At 44.6% G+C, this 18,645-nt stretch overlaps 2 protein-coding genes and 1 pseudogene across 6 annotated transcripts in view; 1 reads left to right on the top strand and 2 right to left on the bottom strand.

Moving 5' to 3' along the window:
- Positions 1-11,218, top strand: part of KATNA1 (katanin catalytic subunit A1) — a 51,341-nt gene extending 40,123 nt beyond the window's left edge. Inside the window, exons 14-15 of one of the 2 annotated variants that reach the window (XR_013345658.1) lie at positions 482-686; positions 10,842-11,218. The gene's annotated coding sequence lies outside the window, so the exon portion shown is untranslated. The remainder of the gene's footprint in view (positions 1-481; positions 687-10,841) is intronic. The other variant, XR_013345659.1, reaches the window with a different exon arrangement.
- The window catches only part of GINM1 (glycosylated integral membrane protein 1), a 42,004-nt gene that overhangs the window by 15,554 nt on the left and 7,805 nt on the right, over positions 1-18,645 (bottom strand). For all 4 annotated transcript variants that reach the window (XM_077813198.1, XM_077813197.1, XM_077813195.1 and 1 more), the window contains exons 2-4: positions 5,652-5,711; positions 5,361-5,457; positions 1,783-1,934 (exon numbers count right to left, since the gene is read on the bottom strand). In XM_077813198.1, the coding sequence (XP_077669324.1) occupies positions 1,783-1,934; positions 5,361-5,457; positions 5,652-5,711 (309 nt within the window). The remainder of the gene's footprint in view (positions 1-1,782; positions 1,935-5,360; positions 5,458-5,651; positions 5,712-18,645) is intronic.
- On the bottom strand, positions 16,769-17,981 carry LOC144262144 (BOS complex subunit TMEM147 pseudogene; annotated as a pseudogene).

Genomic DNA, 18,645 nt, shown 5'->3' with positions numbered 1-18,645 from the left:
TTCAGCAAGGTATTTAAGCACCTGCCTCACTTCAAGCATGTGAGTAGTTCCAATGAAGTAAATAGGATTTTGCACATGCTTTAGTATGCTGCTGAACTGAGGCCTACGCTACTGGCCTTTTATTGGCACTACTGCTACCATTTCCTACTTTACCAAAGTCTGACATCAAGGGATAATGCATTTTTACACAGGTGTATTATCTGCAGAGCCAGTAACGTGATTGCTGGTGTGACCAGCAGCAGTTCAACTTCTCTGCAAAACAAGTTCTGCCAACATGATTAATATCTCCATTTGTCCTTCCAGCAGCTTACGCTTATCGACTTTAATTTAAAGCTACAATATTCAGAGGAGGGAGTGGCACAACACTGATGTAACAAAGTTATTAAGAAGTACAAACAGACTATGCATATTTTGTAACCATATTTATACTAGATTGACCTAAAACTTAACAAAACTCATTTTTCTTCTACACAAATATTAGGTGATGATCATTTTTTAAAAATAAAGAATAAGTCAAAATTATACATTTGAAGTACTGACTGATAGGAAAAAAACTCAGTGTGAAGAGTAACAGAAAACTGTTCAAAATACAAGACCAGGAACTAACAGAAATCCGGCATGTGCACTGGGTCCAGGACAAAGACTGCAACATGGAAGTTTGTCAACAAAAAGGAATACAGTCGGATGTAAGCTATTAGCTAGACCCTGCCCTTAGGTGGTGCACAGTATTGCGTAGCTTAGAATTAGAACTACTGCATAATAGGAATCATCTGTTCACTGTCAGCTGATAAACAAGATTGCATGCAGTGTTGGTCTCAGGATATTAAGGAGACAGGGTGGGTGACCATCTTTTATTGGACCAACTTCTATTAGTAAGAGACAAGCTCTTCTTCAGGTTGAAAAGGGTGAAAGTTCAGATAGAAATAAAGCAGTTTAATATGCTAGTACTAACTCCCTAGCAAGATTTGAAGTATTTTGTACAGAATAGTGAAAGATCTGAAACAAAGCAATATTACTCTATGGTAGTCACAGCAGGAACCAGTGCAACACAGGCTAATTGTTTTCATAATAAAAGGCGTAATACACACTCACTTGAAACAATGAATTACCAGATCCTTTTAATAAGCTCCAGTCACAATTGTTTTGACAAATGTACTACCTGTTAAATGTCTGTGCATGCACAGTGAAAGGAGACTATAAGACATTTTGAGGTAAATTTAATAGTACATTTGATAGTAAAATCTCAACAGAAACTAGAGCCTGTATAAAAGACAGAAATATATACTAAACCATAACCTGGACATTTCTACTTGCAGCAACGACTTGTATTATTAGGGTGTGCTCGGTGTGGAGCTTCTCAGGTCTGCAGAGTGAGCAGCTAACCATTTATGCCAAGTTTTGAAAAAATAAAGTGCTTCATACTTTTCAATTTTTCTGCTTACCAGTATGTCTTGAGTTCTCATCTCCACTATAATTGAGAAACATCTTTCCAGAGGCAAATTAGATTATTTTTTCTTAAGAGCTCATTTGCCTTCAGTGTCTCTCCCCAAAATCCTGTCTGTGATGATTATTTTCATGGCAACTACCAAGTTTTTGGGGATAGGGCATTGCTTAAAATTCACACAATATTCTATAAGGAGACAAAATAATCTAGGCCTTGATCCTGCAAGGTGCTAAGCGCTTCATCCCCAATCCAACAAAGTACTTAAGCATATGAGAGTTAAAACATGTGTAAATTACTATTCTGGTTTAGAATGGGCAAATAAGCATGGCTGGTGTTACCTCTCTCCCATCAATTTCCGTCACCTCTTCCTGAATGACAATCAATTGCAAATTCGATCTGGATGCCAAGGGCCACTCACGAAACATGATGCGAACACTAACAATTCCCAAATGCCTTTGATCCAATAGGTTATCAGAGTTTCCAGTTTCCACTGTCAACAGATAATTATGCAGTGCACAAAGTCACAAAGAGAAACAGAAGTCTCACCCAATAAATGACATATGTTAGTCCACCCTTGAGGAAGTTAATTTTATAACATTGACAAAGAATGATATGTACCCAGCAAATACACCATTATCGCAATGTCAAAACTCACCAGAACTGCAAAGTACAATGAATACAATTAGAGACGTTGTAACTTTCCACAGTGCAGTCTACTCTTCACTTTTCCCCCTAAAATTTTCTATCATTGCTCTCCATGGTGCAGTACCATTGGTAGCAGCCATGTTGGGAATTTTAGGGTAGAGCAGCCACCATCGGTGTTTTCAATGCTGTCCTATTTAATCCTACTCAAAGCAGATCTAAAATGATACAGTGCTTAAAAGTCTGGCATGCCTCTCAACCTGTCTGCACTAATGCTTTCACTGACTGACCTAATCACATAACTATGGGAAATCTGAAAGGGACAGGTAGTGTAGAAAATATATGTGCTTATTTTTAAGTTGCAATTTCACACCAGGGGAAGAAAAGGTGCAACTGTCTGTCTAAACTTGTCTGCATCCAATCCAACTGACTTGCTCCATTTACACCTCAGCTGTCATCCCATCTCAACTGTCTAGAGAAATACAAAGGGATGATGCTGCAGACAAAACCACCACTCATTCAACAACTTAGAAAAATATCAGCGGGAGTTTGTGTAAAAACTTTCTTTAAGGTGGTCAACCCTCTCCTCCTGGGGATACCTGCTTGGCTCAGACCCCATTTTCCTTCTTCAGGTGGCCACCAAGGGAGCCACTACCCCCTCAGCAGTCACCAAAGCCTTCAGGAGAATGTCCACTACCCTTCTCCACACACAGCATATGCTGGGCCCAAAGGCAGGGAAGGGATTCGCCAGCACATTGGGGAATGGGGTATCCTTGGCCCAAGTTAACCCCTCCCCACCATGTTCAGACACCACTGCTCCTGCCTCCTCATACCCCCCTGCCAACCTCATGACTTTACTACCCACAACTGCCTCATACCCACCACCTCAAAGTCTACCATAAGCACACACTCAACAGCCCTCCACCTCTCTCTCTCAATGCTTCCTCCTCCCCAAATACCATGCTCCCACTACTAGTGAGTGTGTGTTAGATGTGAAAGTCAGTTTGTTGTGGAAATGAGGAGTCCAAGTTTGCACTGATAATTTTGATGTGCAGGTGGTCAGGCATATGAACTGAGGCTGGTCGGGATGTCACATCCAGGCCATTGATGCACTGCACAGCTTGTCGGTGTTGGGAGGCACAAGGTGCTTGGCCTTGTGTCTTCAATCACCCAATAAGACCCTAAAATGTTCACTGCTTACAGTAAAGCCCCTTAATATCAAAGACTTTTTTTATTTATGCAGCAATGCCTTGCATTATGAAAAATTGTTGCCAGATAAGAGAAAATATTAAGATAAATTTATATAGGTATCTCCCAGTGGACCCACAAACTTGTTGAACATTTTCTGAATCACAATATTGAATATACAGTTAAAGGACCAAATCCTAAGAGATGCGAAGCACCTGCAGCTCCCAATCCTCCCAACCTTTAAATGCTAAGTCCCCTGAATTCTATTAAGTTTAATGGGAACTGAAGACGTTCACCACTTAGCAAAATTGAACCTATTGATCTCAATAGGAGTTACAAGTGCTTAAGAGGTGCTGAGCAGGATTTGGCATAGTTCTTAACACAGAACTACTCAGTAAGAACTCGAAGACTTCTGTCCAGGGCAAGAACTTGAATACTTAGGGCCTAATTCAGACCTCAGATAAAGTCAGTGTAGTTAATTTGCTTTTACGATAACATACGAGACATCAGAATGAGGACCTTAGTAATCCTATAGCACTTTAGATCTTCAAAGAACTTTACCAATATTATCTAATTAAACCTCACAACAACCCTGCAGAGAGGTTAAAAGTCTTGTGCCAAGGTCACAAAACTGAGAACAGAACTCTAGAGTTCCTGGTTCCTAGACCTGGGGTCAAATCACTGATTTTTGCCTAGTTTCTGATTTACATAGCACATCTGTAAAATTTCAAAAGCACTGTAGATTAGTGGGTTGGACAATTAGAAAGAAAACTGAATTTGAGAATGCTCAGCATCTCACAGGATTAGGCCTTACATTAGTGAATAAAATCTTGTCTTGCATTTTTCTTCAGTCAATTACCTCTGAAGTGGTTACACTTTGAAATGTTTTATAATCTATACTAGAGATGAAAAAGGTAGGCCCATACTTTTACTACATGAGACAAATAGTAATGAGTTACTGCCTACCCCAAAAAGAGAGTATTTAGTTATTCATTTGTCATCCTTTGGGTTTTCAAAAGACGAGGTCACAGTTTAGAGAAGCAATTTAAAAGGCCATTAGTAAAGGTCTGATCATAAAGGGCAAATGATCTCAGAAGCCAACATTGAGACTGACCATAAGTATTAAATCTGTATGTAAAAGGATCTTCAGTCAAATGAACATCATTGTCTCACCTTCATTAATTATGCAATCCACTGTGCAAATCCAAATATCAAAACACTTTTGATTGGCAGTCCTTGCACAAGACTACAACACTGAACTAGGGGAAGGAGAACAGACATGTTTGCTGGGTCCGTGCAGCAGACATTGCAATATATCTCGAAGAACAACATTTACAGAACAGGTTAGTAACTGTTCCTTCTTTGAGTGATTGCACGTGTCCATTCCACTTCCAGTTTGAATTGGGAATGGGCGATGGGATGGATCACTTGATGATTACTTGTTCTGTTCATTCCCTCTGGGGCACCTGGCACTGGCCACTGTCAGAAGACTGGATACTGGGCTGGATGGACCTTTGGTCTGACCCAGTATGGCCATTCTTATGTTCTTATTGAACTAGTGGGGGATACAACAGCTTCCCCCATTACAGACAGTATACAATATCAGGATTGCAACACCTACACAACAGTATCTTACATGTGAGAAACCTGCAGTCCCAATGTATGTGGAAGGATGACATAATGGCAAAATATACTTAGAAATTAGGATTATGTTGATCTTTATTTATCCTACTCAAACTCTCTTTGGATGTGTGCTACCCAACATAGGGAGACAACCATTAGCAGTGGGGAGTTGCATCATCATATTCACATTACCTAGTCTAGTGCAAAACCCTCCCCTTTCAAAAATATACACAAGGTCTGTATTTCAGGTGAAACCATGTAAATACCAAGGACATGACTGAGACATGGGAACAAATGAGGATGTCAGATTTTGTTTCATGTTGATTCTACACACATCCTAACTCTGTAACCATGTTGTTTCCAAATATTGCCGACCTTCAGAGAGCACCATAGCAATGAATTATGTCCTTCCCTCGGGGACATGGAAGCAGATATCCCACATAAAGAACTGAGCAGTACTCACATATTAAAGTCTGACACTTAATCCGGGTGACACCTCTCTTCATAGCAAAGTCATTTACATAAATCTGTCCACTGTTGTAGGTGATATTAAAGACAACCTTAAAAAAATAAAAGATAGCAGGCAAAATATTAATATAGACAGTCAGATTTTCAGTTTCATAAATAAAGAACAGATTAGTGAGTCACTATTGTATAAAATACTGAAATGAATAACATCTGCGGAAGCCACATGTTCACAGGTAGAGTTTGATTCAGAACTTACTAATATGTTGAGTAAACAAAAACAACAAACCTGTGCTTCTTGAGATTCCCCACTGGTTTTCAACATAGTAACATTAACTCTGATGTTTTCCTGAAAAAAAAAAAAAAAAAAAACAGTAATGAGAAAATAAATTGAGTCCTGTAAAATGGAAGTGTCTTGCAGTGCAAAAGACATTAAGTCTACCAACTACTTTCACGTACTTTACTGAAGAATAAATGACATGTAGGACAAGCGAGCACATTCCCTATGCTCACTGTCTGGCAAAGTGCAGCTAGTGGAATATGCTTACTTGTCCCACACATCCATTTTTAAACAGGACTAATTACAAAAGAACAATTACCACTCCCTGTTAAGTGAAAAAAAGTGATTTTTTTTTTAAAAGACGATCAAGAAAACGTGCCATGTTTTCACATCCCAATATGCTTGAAATTGACTCAATTATAGCAAGGGCCCTACCAAATTCACGGCCATGAAAAATGTGTCACAGATCGTGAAATCTGGTCTCCCCCCATGAAATCTGGTCTTTAGTGTGCTTTCACCTTATACTACACAGATTTCACGGGGGGAGACCAGCGTTTCTCAAATTGGCAATCCTGACCCAAAAGGGAGTTGTGAGGAGAGGGGTCACAAGGTTATTTTAGGGAGGTCGGAGTATTGCCACCCTTACTTCTGCACTGACTTCAGAGCTGGGTGGCTGGAAAGCAGCAGCTGTTAGCCGGGCACCCAGCTCTGATGACAGCACTCCGCCAGCAGCAGCACAGCCAGAGAGCGATGGCTGCTGACTGAGGGCCCAGCTCTGCCAGCAGCAGCGCAGAAGTAAGGGTGGCCATACCATACCATGCCATCCTTTCTTCTCTCCTGCTGCTGTTGGCGGCTCCGCCTACAGAGCTGGGCTCCAGTCAGCAGCCACCACTCTCCAGCTGCCCAGCTCTAAAGACAGAGCAGCTGGGCAGTACCGCAACCCCTCCCTACAATAACCTTGCGACCCCCCCCCGCCCACAACTCCTTTTTGGGCCAGGACCCCTATAGTTACAACACCAGGAAATTTCAGATTTAAATACCTGAAATCATGAAATTTATTATTTTTAAAATCCTATAACCGTGAAATTGACCAAAAAGGAGCGTGTATTTGATAGGGCCCTAAATTATAGTAAATGAAGATTGAGAAATTCCGACATATTAGGTTTTTTCTATCTGTGGGTCATGACTCAAACTTGGGTCATCAAAAGGTGTCCAAAATGTGTCATGTGGAAGACAAAGTGTGGGGAGGAGTTTCCTATCCTGAGAGAGGCAGTTGCAGAGCCCACTCCGCACTCACCCTGCAGCTGCGGCTCCAGTCCTGTAGGGCTGTCTGGGCTCAGGTCCCACTTTGTGTGTTACAACTTGTTGCTGGGAGCCTCAGCGCTGCTCAGGTTTAGCCCAGCCATCCCTCCATCATGATGACAGGGAGCTGGCAGGGCCAAATTTGAGTCAGTGGTGCTGTGGCTCCATGCGCCAGCTGGAAACGCCACTCACACAAAGGTGGCCTGGCCAACCCTTCACCACAGGGGCCAGGCCAAATCTGAGCGGTGCTGCAACCCCAGAGGTCGCAATGCCTGGAGCAGGGAGCCAACCCTACAGGACAGGAGCCATAGGAGCCACCACGGTAAGACGTATGGTGTACTTATTTAGTACGTATTAAATTAATATGTATAAAGAAAAGGAGAACTTCTGGCACCTTAGAGACTAAAATTTATTTGAGCATAAGCTTTCGTGAACTATAGCTCACTTCATCGGATGCATTGGAGCTGTAGCTCATGAAAGCTTATGCTCAAATAAATTTGTTCGTCTCTAAGGTGCCACAATTCCTCCTTTTCTTTTTGCGGATACAGACTAACACGGCTGCTACTCTGAAACCTATTAATATGCATATTACATATTGCGAAGAAGAAATACTTAGTAGGCAGATGTTTTTTGTGCTAAAGCTATATCCTAGGTTGTGACAGGCCATCACATTTTACAAATGGGTAATACAGTATGACACTTAGTCCATTCCCACTCCACATCAGTGCAAAGTAATCTACATGATTTTTAGTGCTTGATCCAGTCTAGTTTTCAATAAGCATAACGCTGCCTTTAAATGGGACAAAATTTTAGTTGTCTGAGTTGCTGGTAATCCTCACTCCTTCTGCCCCATGACACAACCCTTAACCCCACCCACATATCCTTTCCCTGTCCAGGTGCAAAGGATTTGTTTCCCTCTTTCAATCTCAAATTGTTTTAATTCATGCCATCATTGCCCCCTACCATCATCCAGTCCCCAAGAAAACTTACAGCTTCTCCCTCCCTTCTCATCATTCAGTCCTGTCACTTTGTCCTGACGCCTACTTTACTAGCACTGTCAATCCCTCATTTGTCTCTCGTACCTTCCAAATAGCTCCAAAACCTGCCACTGTTCATTCCGGTCTTCAAAAAACAACTCCCTCAAACCTGACACACACTCACTACTGTTCCACTGTTACCCTGCCCTTTCTCAGCAAGCTGCTTGACAAAGTAGTTTTTAATTTCCCCACTTCACTTTTCATACAACCTTAACTGATTTCAACCTGCTTTTTGCTCTGGCCATAATTTGGAAAACTTTCTTCTCCTTAGAGCCATATCTTCTTTTTCTGCTGTTGGTACTTCCTTCTCCGTACTCATTTTCCTCAACTCAGTGCAGCCTTTTTGACTGCATTTTCTTGTATAAACTTCATAGCTAAAGAAGCATCTCAGAGTCCCTCGGATCACTATTTTACTTCTGCTCTCTTTGACCCTCTCTACATTGGGATTTGAGCCATGTTTTAAAAGAGACAGTTTGGGGTCACATAGACTTAAGTGGTTTTTGGAAATGGCTTTATACAATTTAGATTGTAAGCTCTATGGGACAGGGAATGTCTTACCATCTGTGTGCACTGCACAACAGGGCCCCATTTACTGAGCGGGTCCTCATTATAATAATTTAGCCTCATCTATGCTAGTCAGTCCAAACCACATTTGAAAATGATTTGGATGGAACGAGGTTTAAATCAAGTATAAACACTCCACAAAGCCAAGAGATAGCAGTTCTCTGGGAAAATGACTCATTTATCTATCAACCACAAATATTTTGTCCCCAGTAAAATGGGGTTGAAAACAGTTTGGCCACTAATGTACAAAAGCCAATTTGCTCCTCAATGTCTGTTACAGGAAGCAGAGGTCTACCATTTCCAGAACTAGAAACAACCATTCAGGAAAGATGAAGCTCACCAGCTCATTTACATAACTAATATCAGTTACTGCCAATGTAAATCAGATTCATAATAAAATTGTAGAACCCAACCAACTGGGCTTTCAGCCAGCTCCCTCACTCTAAACACATTCTTCTCATCTGGCTCATATTAAGAAATACTTAAACATATATTTAATCTAACTCTTGATTAGCATTAAGAGCTGTATCGTATCTTTTACCTCCCAGCCATACACAGCAGAGATTACTATTCCCTTCCTCTTGTGATTTCCTAACTTCTTTTGCTTTGCCAAGTAACGCTGAATGATCCACAGGGTACGTTTTCCAGCCAGTCTTATTCCTCCCTCATTTTTTAGGATTCTGGTGCATTTTGAACATATTTATGCAAAAGGTATTTATACAACAATCTTTACAGAATGATGTAGAACGACTCACTCAGATGAGTTGGGGGAAAAACTGTGCCACCGTTCCAAAAATAATGAAAAGGGAAGAAGGAAAGTTCATGTTTCAAAAAAGTGTTAGATTGGCAAATGAAAGGGTGTAACAGGACATGCTGAGTCTTCAGCTAACTCAACACCTTGTCGCTCAACTCCCCACCAGTATTTGTTAATTGGGACTTAACTGGAAGACAGGTAACTTGACCTAAGGTGCCAATTAACTGAATAGAGCTACAGCTGAGGGGCTAATTGAGGGGGAGCAACCCCCAGCAGCTGGGATTTTATGAGCAGACAGGAAGAAAGTTCTGGGAGCCAGAATGAAGGCAGAGGTAGACGTGACTAGCTATTACTCGTACTGTTCCCTTCCCTAGAAACAAGTTGGGAAGCTGGTTATGGACTCTAAATATATGTAAACAACACTACCAGCTGTGGCCTGTGGAAAGAATATAATAAAGTGCAGTGGTGGTGAAGAAGACCGGGTGACTGAGTGAGACTAGAAAGGATCCTCAGGGCACCACCCCATGACAAAGGCATAAAAGAAAAATACATGTGCTCAAATACTAGCGCTAAACCCAAGCATTTCAAGCTTACAATGTGAATTATACTCTAGTTATTTTGGTATTTCAAGGTCTTTCAATCCTTTCAACTCATAGTATCTAGTCCTAAATTAAAATATTCTTAACTCCCACTTGAATGGGAACTTTAACTGCATATGTTTAAGTAGTTTAAAAAAATGAAAGTGATCAGTTGTCCTGTCCAGTCCATATTCTGCTAAAGTTATGGACTGCAGTCATAGTGCCTGGACATTCAAAAAGCTTTGAAGTGTGCAACATCAAAAAGGTTGCAGCTCTTGATCTAGTCAGAGAAATTTAGTCTGCCACAACACACACCCACATCTGCCTGTAGCCCCTGCAAAAAAAAAAAGCCACATCTGTGTTCATGGCTTGCAGAGCCACATGGGCAGCAGAGAAATCATGCTCTTCCCATTCCCAATTCTCAGGGCCTTCAGTTCTAAGTCTGTTCATAGCTAGATAGGACTAACTCTCCTGCTCAGTAACTGTTTGAAGGGTCAAAATCCATATGCTGTTTATGTTACAACCTGATATATAGACTGTGTCAGCTCTTTTTACAGGCCCAAAAATCCAGAGTTTGGTCAAGACAGAGGCCTAGCAAACAGTGAACAATAGCTAAAAAGGAGAACAAACAAAGGACAACCTTGCTTTTTGCAAAGATAAGTTCAGTCAGCAAGAAGCCAGGTGGAAATTATAATTGGGGGCTTTATCTCAAAGTTGCAAACAGACCAAAGGAATGAAAGGGGCCCTGTTTCTTCTGTAGAAGAGGTGCCTTCCTACACACCAGCCCTGAGTTTATGGAAGAGGTTCAACCATGTCAGTATGAGATATGATATCCTCCCTCTCACAGATGTGCACCTCTCCCCCAAGCCATTGCCAGTGCCTGCCTTAGAAACACAAACGAACAACTAAAAGACTATCTTTATTGCTATATACTTTTCATTTGTCCTTTTGCTTTAATTCCTAGGTGCGTACCTGTCAGACAATCAGGGGAGCTACTTCATTCCTATGGATCCCAAATCAGAATTCAACATATATATTTTATACTAACACACTCTATATTGTTTAAAGGAAAACACTTGGGTACTAATTAAGTATCATGTGTTAACCTGAAACCATGGGCGGAGACATTATGTAACCTTTTGACCATTGGCTACCGTGCCTATCTTGTCTTGCTGCTAGACCTATCCAGGGGTTTGGGACTGCCTACCCTGTCATTTCCCTCCACCCATGGAAAATCCATATAATCCATTGTAATCAATTGTTTGGCAGTGTCTCTGAGCCTAATAAGCAAGGTGACACTCCGCCAGCATTGTGCGTAATAAACCCATGTGCTTGATTCTACACGGTGTCCATATTTTGTTCCTTCACTGTTTGACTTTTTTTTGTTCCTCCCCATATCCATAATTGGCTTGTCTGCCCCCGAAAAATTTATCAATGAAAAAAAAACAAACAGTTACTGATCTTTCGTAACTGTTGTTCTTTGAGATGTGCTGCTCATGCCCATTCCATGCTAGGGATGCGTGTGCCACGCACAGATGCTAGAGATTTTTCCCTCAGTGGGATCCATAGGGCCTGCCATGGTGCCCTCAGTGCTGCTGCGTTGGTATAAAGGGCATTGCCGGCTCTGTGCCTTCTCAGTTCCCTCTTGCTGGAAACTCCGACAGCGGAGCAGGAAGGCAGGTCTGGAATGGATATGAGCAACACATCTTGAAGAACAGTTACGAAAGGTTAGGAACCATTTTTTTTTCTGGGAGTGCTTGCTCTTGTCGATTCCATGCTAGGTGACTCACAAGCAGTATCCCTGGAGGTGGGATCAGAGTTCATGGATGTGCTGATCGCAACACTGCTCTACTGAAATCAGCACGGTCACGGGCCTGTTAGGTGATGGCATAGTGGGATGTGAAGATATGAATCAACAACCACGTCGTGGCCCTGCAGATGTCCTGGATTGGTATCTGCACAAAGAACACTGCTGATGAAGCCTGGGCCCTTTGTGGAATGAGACCTTCAGCTGCTTGTAACTAGCTCAGATGCAGGCAGTGATCCAGGGTGATATTCTTTAGGACGACACCGGTAGTCCTTTCATTCTGTCCACCACAGCTACAAAAAGCTGCACAGACTTGCAGAAGGGCTTCATCCTTTCAAAATAGAAGGCCAGGGCCTGTCTAACATCTAAAGCAGGGGTGGCCAAAGTGTGGCTCATGAGCCACATGCGGCTCTTTTATAGTGAAAGTGCAGCTCACCGAGTCTCCCCCACACTCCCACCCCATTCTCCACTACCAGTCTGGGGTGGGGGGAGCTTAAGGCTTCTGCCCTGTGGCAGGATGGTGGAGCTTGGGGCTTAAGCCCTGCGGAGAGGGGGATCTGCAGGAGGCATCTGGTGGGGCTTAGGGCTTCAGCTGGAGCGGGACTGAAGCCCCGAGCCACAGCTGGCACACCCCACAGGACTGAAGCCTTGAGCCACAGTTGGCATGCCCATCTCTCAAGTGTCTGAAGATTATCATAAGCGGCTCAGCAGGTCAGTAAGTTTGGCCACCCCACTCTAAAGTATGTGGCCAATGTTCCTCATTGGTGCTGTGAGGCTTTGGAAAGAAGAGTCCTGATTGTTATTGAACTGCAACACCACCTTTGGTAGGAAGGGTGGTTGGGGGTACAGCTGACCTTGTCCTTGAAGAACACCGTATAAGGAGGTTCTGAAGTCAGGGGCTTTGATTTCAGAGACCCTTCTGGCTGACATAATCACCACTAGGAAAGTGACCTTCCACGAGAGGAGCAGTAGAGAACAGGATGCCAACAGCTCAAAGGGGAGTGCAGCGAGCCTTGACAGGACCAGGGTTAAGTCCCATGGGGGAAATTCGGTTCATGGACTTGTGAGTAGTGTCTTTCTAAACCCTTGAGGAACCTGATCGACATCTCGTGGGAAAAGACTGATCTGCCTTGGACTGGAGGATGGAAGGCCGAGATGACTAACAAGTGAACCTCGAACGATGACAGTGCCAGATCCTGGTGCTTCAGATGGAGCAAGTAATCCAAAATGGACTGCAGAGAAGACCAAGATGGAGAAAGATTCCATTCTGAGGCCCAACAAGTGAAACTTAGGTAGGTAGCCCTGGTGGGGGGCTTCCTGCTACCTAGCAAAACTTGCTGGACCTACTTTTCGGGGTTCAGTCATGCAGAAGCCATGCCGTCAGGTGTAGAGAGGCAAGGTTTGGGTGAAGCAACTGGTCTTGGTCTTGTGAAATCAAGTCTGAACGTGGTTGCAGCTCCAATGGAGTTGCCAGTGAGAGGTCCAGAAGTGATTCAAACCAATACTTATGTGGCCACGCCAGAGCTATCAAGATAAGATCAAGAGGGACAAGGTGAAAGTTTAAGAGGACCTTGTGAACCAAGGGGGATTGGCAGGAAGGCATACATCAGTCCACTCGCCCACGAGAACAGGAAGGCATCGGACACAGAGCCCTTGCTGAGCCCATGCACTGAACAGAACCATTTACCTTTTCTGTTCTGTCTGGTGGTGAACGGGTCCACTTGGGGAGTTCCCCACTTCTGGAAGTTAACACTGAGAGCCTCTGGGTGAAGAAACCTCTTGTGGCAAGAGGAAAAGGACCTGCTGAGGTGATCTGCCAGCGTATTCTGCTCTTCTGGGAGGTGTGCCACCTTGAGATGGATGTTGTGGTTCACACAGAAGGCCCACAGTCAGGGCTGAGGAGCAAGCTCCCCCTTGCTTGTTGACGTAAAACATCAAGGCCATGTTGTCCATCAAGACCTGCACAAGACTGCCTGACAGCTGGGAAGAAACACCTGGCAGGCCAGGCATATTGTCCTGAGTTCCCTAATGTTTATATGCAGGGAGAGTTCTTCCTGGGACCAGAGACCCTGGGTCTAAGATTGCTGAGGTGGGTTTGGTCCCATCCCCGGTCTGACAGCCCCTGTGCTGTTGAAGAGGATGAAAGTCTCAGGGAAAGAAAACAACCAACTGGAGCAGAAGGAAATGATCCCATAGTTGGGACCCTCCTTCCAGATGATGTTGTGATATCCGCTCACACTGAGGATTCCTCTCTAGGGGAGGAAACTCCAGTTATTAGGAATAGACAAGTATTAGTAATGGGCGATTCAATTTTTAGAAACATAGATAGTTGGGTTTGCAATGACCGGGAGACCCGCACGGTGATTTGCCTGCTTGGTGCAAAGCTTTCGGCTCTCTCGAGACATCTAGGTAGACTTATATGTAGTGCTGGGGAGGAGCTGGTGGTCATGCTACATGTAGGTACCAATGACATAGAGAAGGATAGGTGAGAGGTCCTGGAGGCCAAATTTAGGCTGCTAGGTAAGAGACTGAAGTGCAGGACCTCCATGGTAGTATTCTCTGAAATGCTTCCAGTTCCACGCGCAGGGCCAGTTAGACAGGCAGAACTGCAGGGTCTCAATGCATGGATGAGACGATGGTGTAGGGAGGAAGGGTTTAGATTTATTAGGAACTGGGGAAACTTTTGGGAATGGGGGAGCCTATACAGGAAGGATGGGCTCCACCTTAACCAAAATGGAACCAAATTGCTGGCACTTAAAATTAAAAAGGTCGTAGAGCAGTTTTTAAACTAAGGGCTGGCGAAAAGCTAACTGGTGCGGAGGAGCACGTGGTTCAGACAGAGACAACCCTGAGGGGAGGATCTATTAATGGAGATTCTCTATGTCCTAGTAAGGAGGAGAGGATGGATGATGATAAAATACAGGTAGGATCTGATGAGAAAAAGTCAAATGAAAAAAAGTCCCATTCAATTACATCATGTAATGGCAGACAGCTAAAAAGTGACAAGTTTTTAAAGTGCTTATATACAAATGCTAGTATAATAATAAAATGAGTGAACTAAAATCCCTCATATTAAATGAGGATATTGATATAAATAGGCAACACAGAAATGTGGTGGAATGAGGATAACCAATGGGACACAGTAATACTAGGGTATAAAATATATTGCAAGGACAGACATGTCGTGCTCATGGGGGCATGGCACTATATATGAAAGAAAGCGTAGAATCAAATGAAGTAAAAATCTTAAATGAACCAAACTGTACCATAGAATTTCTATGGATAGTAATTCCATGCTCTAATAAGAAGAATATAGCAGTAGGGATATATTACCGACCACCTGATCAGGCTGGTAATAGTGACTGTGAAATGCTAAGGGAGATTAGAGAGGCTATTAAACCCAATAATAATGGGGAAGTTCAACTATCCCCATATTGACTCGGTACATGTCACCTCAGGACGGGATGCAGAGATATGGTTTCTTGACACCTTAAATGACTGCTTCTTGGAGCAGCTAGTCCTGGAACCCACAAGAGGGGAGGCAATTCTTGATTTAGTTCTAAGTGGGCACTGCTCTATTCTCTGAGCAGACAGACTCCAAGCTGCACAGCCTCAAAGACTTGAGCACTACGCTCCATTCTCTAGGCCTATATGTTCTCCCGGCCTTCAGGAAGCATTTCAGACCTCAGCAGCCGTAAGAACATAAGAACCACCATACTGTGTCAGACCAAAGGTCCATCTAGCCCAGTATCTATCTATCCCGTCTTCCGACAGTGGCCAATGCCTGGTTCCCCAAAGGGAATTAACAGAACAGGTAATCATCAAGTGATCCTGTCATAAATATAAAGGGTAGGGTAAAAACCTTTAAATCCCTCCTGGCCAGAGGAAAAAAACCCTTTCACCTGTAAAGGGTTAAGAAGCTAGGATAACCTCGCTGGCACCTGACCAAAATGACCAATGAGGAGATGAGATACTTTCAAAGCTGGAGGGGGAGGGGAGAAACAAAAATTCTCTCTGTCTGTGTGAGGCTTTTGCCAGGAACAGAACAGGAATGGAGTCTTAGAATTTAGTAAGTAATCTAGCTAGATATGCGTTAGATTCTGTTTTGTTTAAATGGCTGATAAAATAAGCTGTGCTGAATGGAACGTATATTCCTGTTTTTGTGTCTTTTTGTAACTTAAGGTTTTGCCTAGAGGGATTCTCTATGTTTTGAATCTGATTACCCTGTAAGGTATTTACCATCCTGATTTTACAGAGGTGATTCTTTTATTTTTCTTCAATTAAAAGTCTTCTTTTAAGAACCAAGGGTTTGGGTCTGTGTTCACCTATGCAAATTGGTGAGGATTTTTATCAAGCCTTCCTCAGGAAAGGGGGTGTAGGGTTTGGGAGGATTTTGGGGGGGAAAGATGTTTCCAAGCAGGCTCTTTCCCGGTTATATATTTGTTAGATGCTTGGTGGTGGCAGCAATAAAGTCCAAGGGCAAAAGGTAAAATAGTTTGTACCTTGGGGAAGTTTTAACCTAAGCTGGTAAAAATAAGCTTAGGGGGTTTTTCATGCAGGTCTCCACATCTGTACCCTAGAGTTCAGAGTGGGGAAGGAACCTTGACAGATCCTGTGACAGATTTTCATTACCAATCTGCCTGGGCCCACAGTTAATCAGGATAGGGCCACAGGATCTTTCTGGGGAGGAGATGACGAGGCACACCAAGAGTCTAAATTTTAAAGCTTTATTAATAAAATAATAAAACAACAGCAGAGAACACTCTGGGAACACTCCGTCACTCGGGGGGAAGAAAGCAAGTGTTAATGCCCCAAGCCCTAACCCACTTTCATACTCACACACGCCTCCTAGACTGGCCAAGTCTGGGTGTAACGTCAGAAGAGGGGCGGGGGGGTGGGGGGGGGCAAGAGGTGGACGGCAGTGCTGTCCTGGGCTCAGACCGTCCAAGGATCTGCTGTGCTCTCCGAATTGCTCCAGCTCTCCGGAGGGTTTTAAGCCCTGGGCTCCTTTGGGGGTGTTCCATTCCACGACCTCTGTTCCTGGTGCTCTTTGTGTGAGTCCAAACCGGCTTTCTATGGCCTTCTTCAGCTTTCTCAAAACACGCCGACTAGACTTTGTTTTCCTCTTTGTTTTTCCTCCATGCTGACCTTCGCTGTTTCACTTGTTTTGGGCTGCCTTTGCAGGTCTGTGTTTGTTCAGTTGTGTCTTTTTTTTTTTTTTTTTAAACCCAACAGTTGTGGTTCATTCTGACCCTTGTCCTGGTTGCTCCAAGATGGATCGGATCCGGCACGGCAGTGGGCGGCAAGCACGTGTTTAGCTATCCCCAAGGTCTCTAGGTAGCAGAGCTGAGAGTATCCCTGGCGGGATGGGGGCGATTAATTTCCATGGACCGAGGTAACGAAGAGACCCAGGGAGCTGAGCACCAGGAAGCCGGTGATGACAGCATTGACCAGCAGCACCATCCAGCTGCCCAGCAGGAAGATGTGAACAAAGGATTCCATGAAGGCGGCCTTGTAGATGCTGAGGCCCAGCAGCAGGGTGAGGGGCAGGTGCTAGCACTTCGGCAGGTTGTAGCGGGTGAACATCCACACCAGGGCAGCCATGGCGATGTAGTGAACCAGGCTGATGTTGGAGTCGACACTCATCTGGATATATTTCCAGTCAAATTCAATGCCAAGGGCTCCACCCAGAGAGGAATGCACCTGGACACGACGAGCTTTGCCGTGGCCCAGCCCATGTCTGCCACCATGATCTTGTACTTGCCCTTCCCCGCGTTCCTCGACATCACCAGGTGCAGCCCCACCAGGTCAGCCAGGTCCACCGTGGCCTTCATGAACTCCGCCACAAAATCGTAAGCCCCGGTTCCACTCTCCCAGGTGGGAAAGAAAGTGGCCAAGAACAGCATCTTGCAGAGCTGGACAAAGAGGTAGGTAGCCCCAGCTTGGAGGCATCTCCAGAAAGCATTATACTCCAACAGGCTGCTGCACTTGTAGGTGATGAAGTAGGGGAAACAGGCCAGCACGAAGCAGTTCCCAAAGTGTAAGAGGGTCACGGCTGTGCTGGTGCCAGGATCAGTGTGGGGGTAGGGGGACGGGGCCATCTGGCACCGCCCAGATCCTGCTAGACCCCTTGGCTCCCCCCAGGCCAGGGACAGAACCCAGGAGTCCGGGCTCCCCACCCCTGATACTCACTAGACCCCCTAGTTGTTGCCCATTCCCAGCTTCTCGCAAACAGAGGGTAGGGACAACAGAGACCATGGAGGCGCTGTGCCCGGTACTGCCTCCAGGTGATGCCAGGGGATTGGTGACCGATGCTGGGTCAGGGACTGCTGCAACAGGGCCAGGAAGGTGCCACAACCACTGATGCCAAACAGGAGCTCTCTACCCCCTGCGCCCTTCTGTCTCTGGTAGCCCTGGCTGGCATGGAACCTTGGGTGGTGAGAGATATCGGGAGAAACATCAAGTCCTTTGCAGCCTGGAAGGCCTCCAGAGTTGAGGGGGGGCCGCAAGCACGAGGTACCACAACCGCTCCCCAGAGTCAGAGGCGGGTTCCAAATCGGGCTTGGTACACCGACTGTGGATCTGGAGAGGACGAATGGCCCGGCATGGGCCCGACATCAGTTGCTCCCCTCTTCTCACTCTTCGGTACCAGAGAGCGCCCTCTCCCAGCGCACTGTTTCTTGTGCTTCTTCCTCAGCACTGGTGATGGGGAATGGTGCTGGAAAGAGCACAGAGATTGAAGTACTCAGTGCCAATTCAGAGCAGGACAGCTCAGAGCCTTCAGGTGGATGTCTCTTCTTTCTGAGTCCTTGGTCTGAAGCCCTCATAGATTTTACACTTCTCCTTAACGTGAGCTTCCCCACGGCACTTTAGGCAAGGCGAACACGGGTTGCTCATAGGCATAGGCTTGCTGCAGGAGGTGCACTCTTGAAGCCCAGGGACCGGGGCATGCCCAGTACCT

This window comes from Eretmochelys imbricata, chromosome 3, assembly GCF_965152235.1.
Source record: "Eretmochelys imbricata isolate rEreImb1 chromosome 3, rEreImb1.hap1, whole genome shotgun sequence".
Taxonomy (NCBI): domain Eukaryota; kingdom Metazoa; phylum Chordata; order Testudines; family Cheloniidae; genus Eretmochelys; species Eretmochelys imbricata.
Note: the sequence above shows the minus strand (reverse complement) of the source record. Positions and strands in the feature narration are given on the sequence as shown.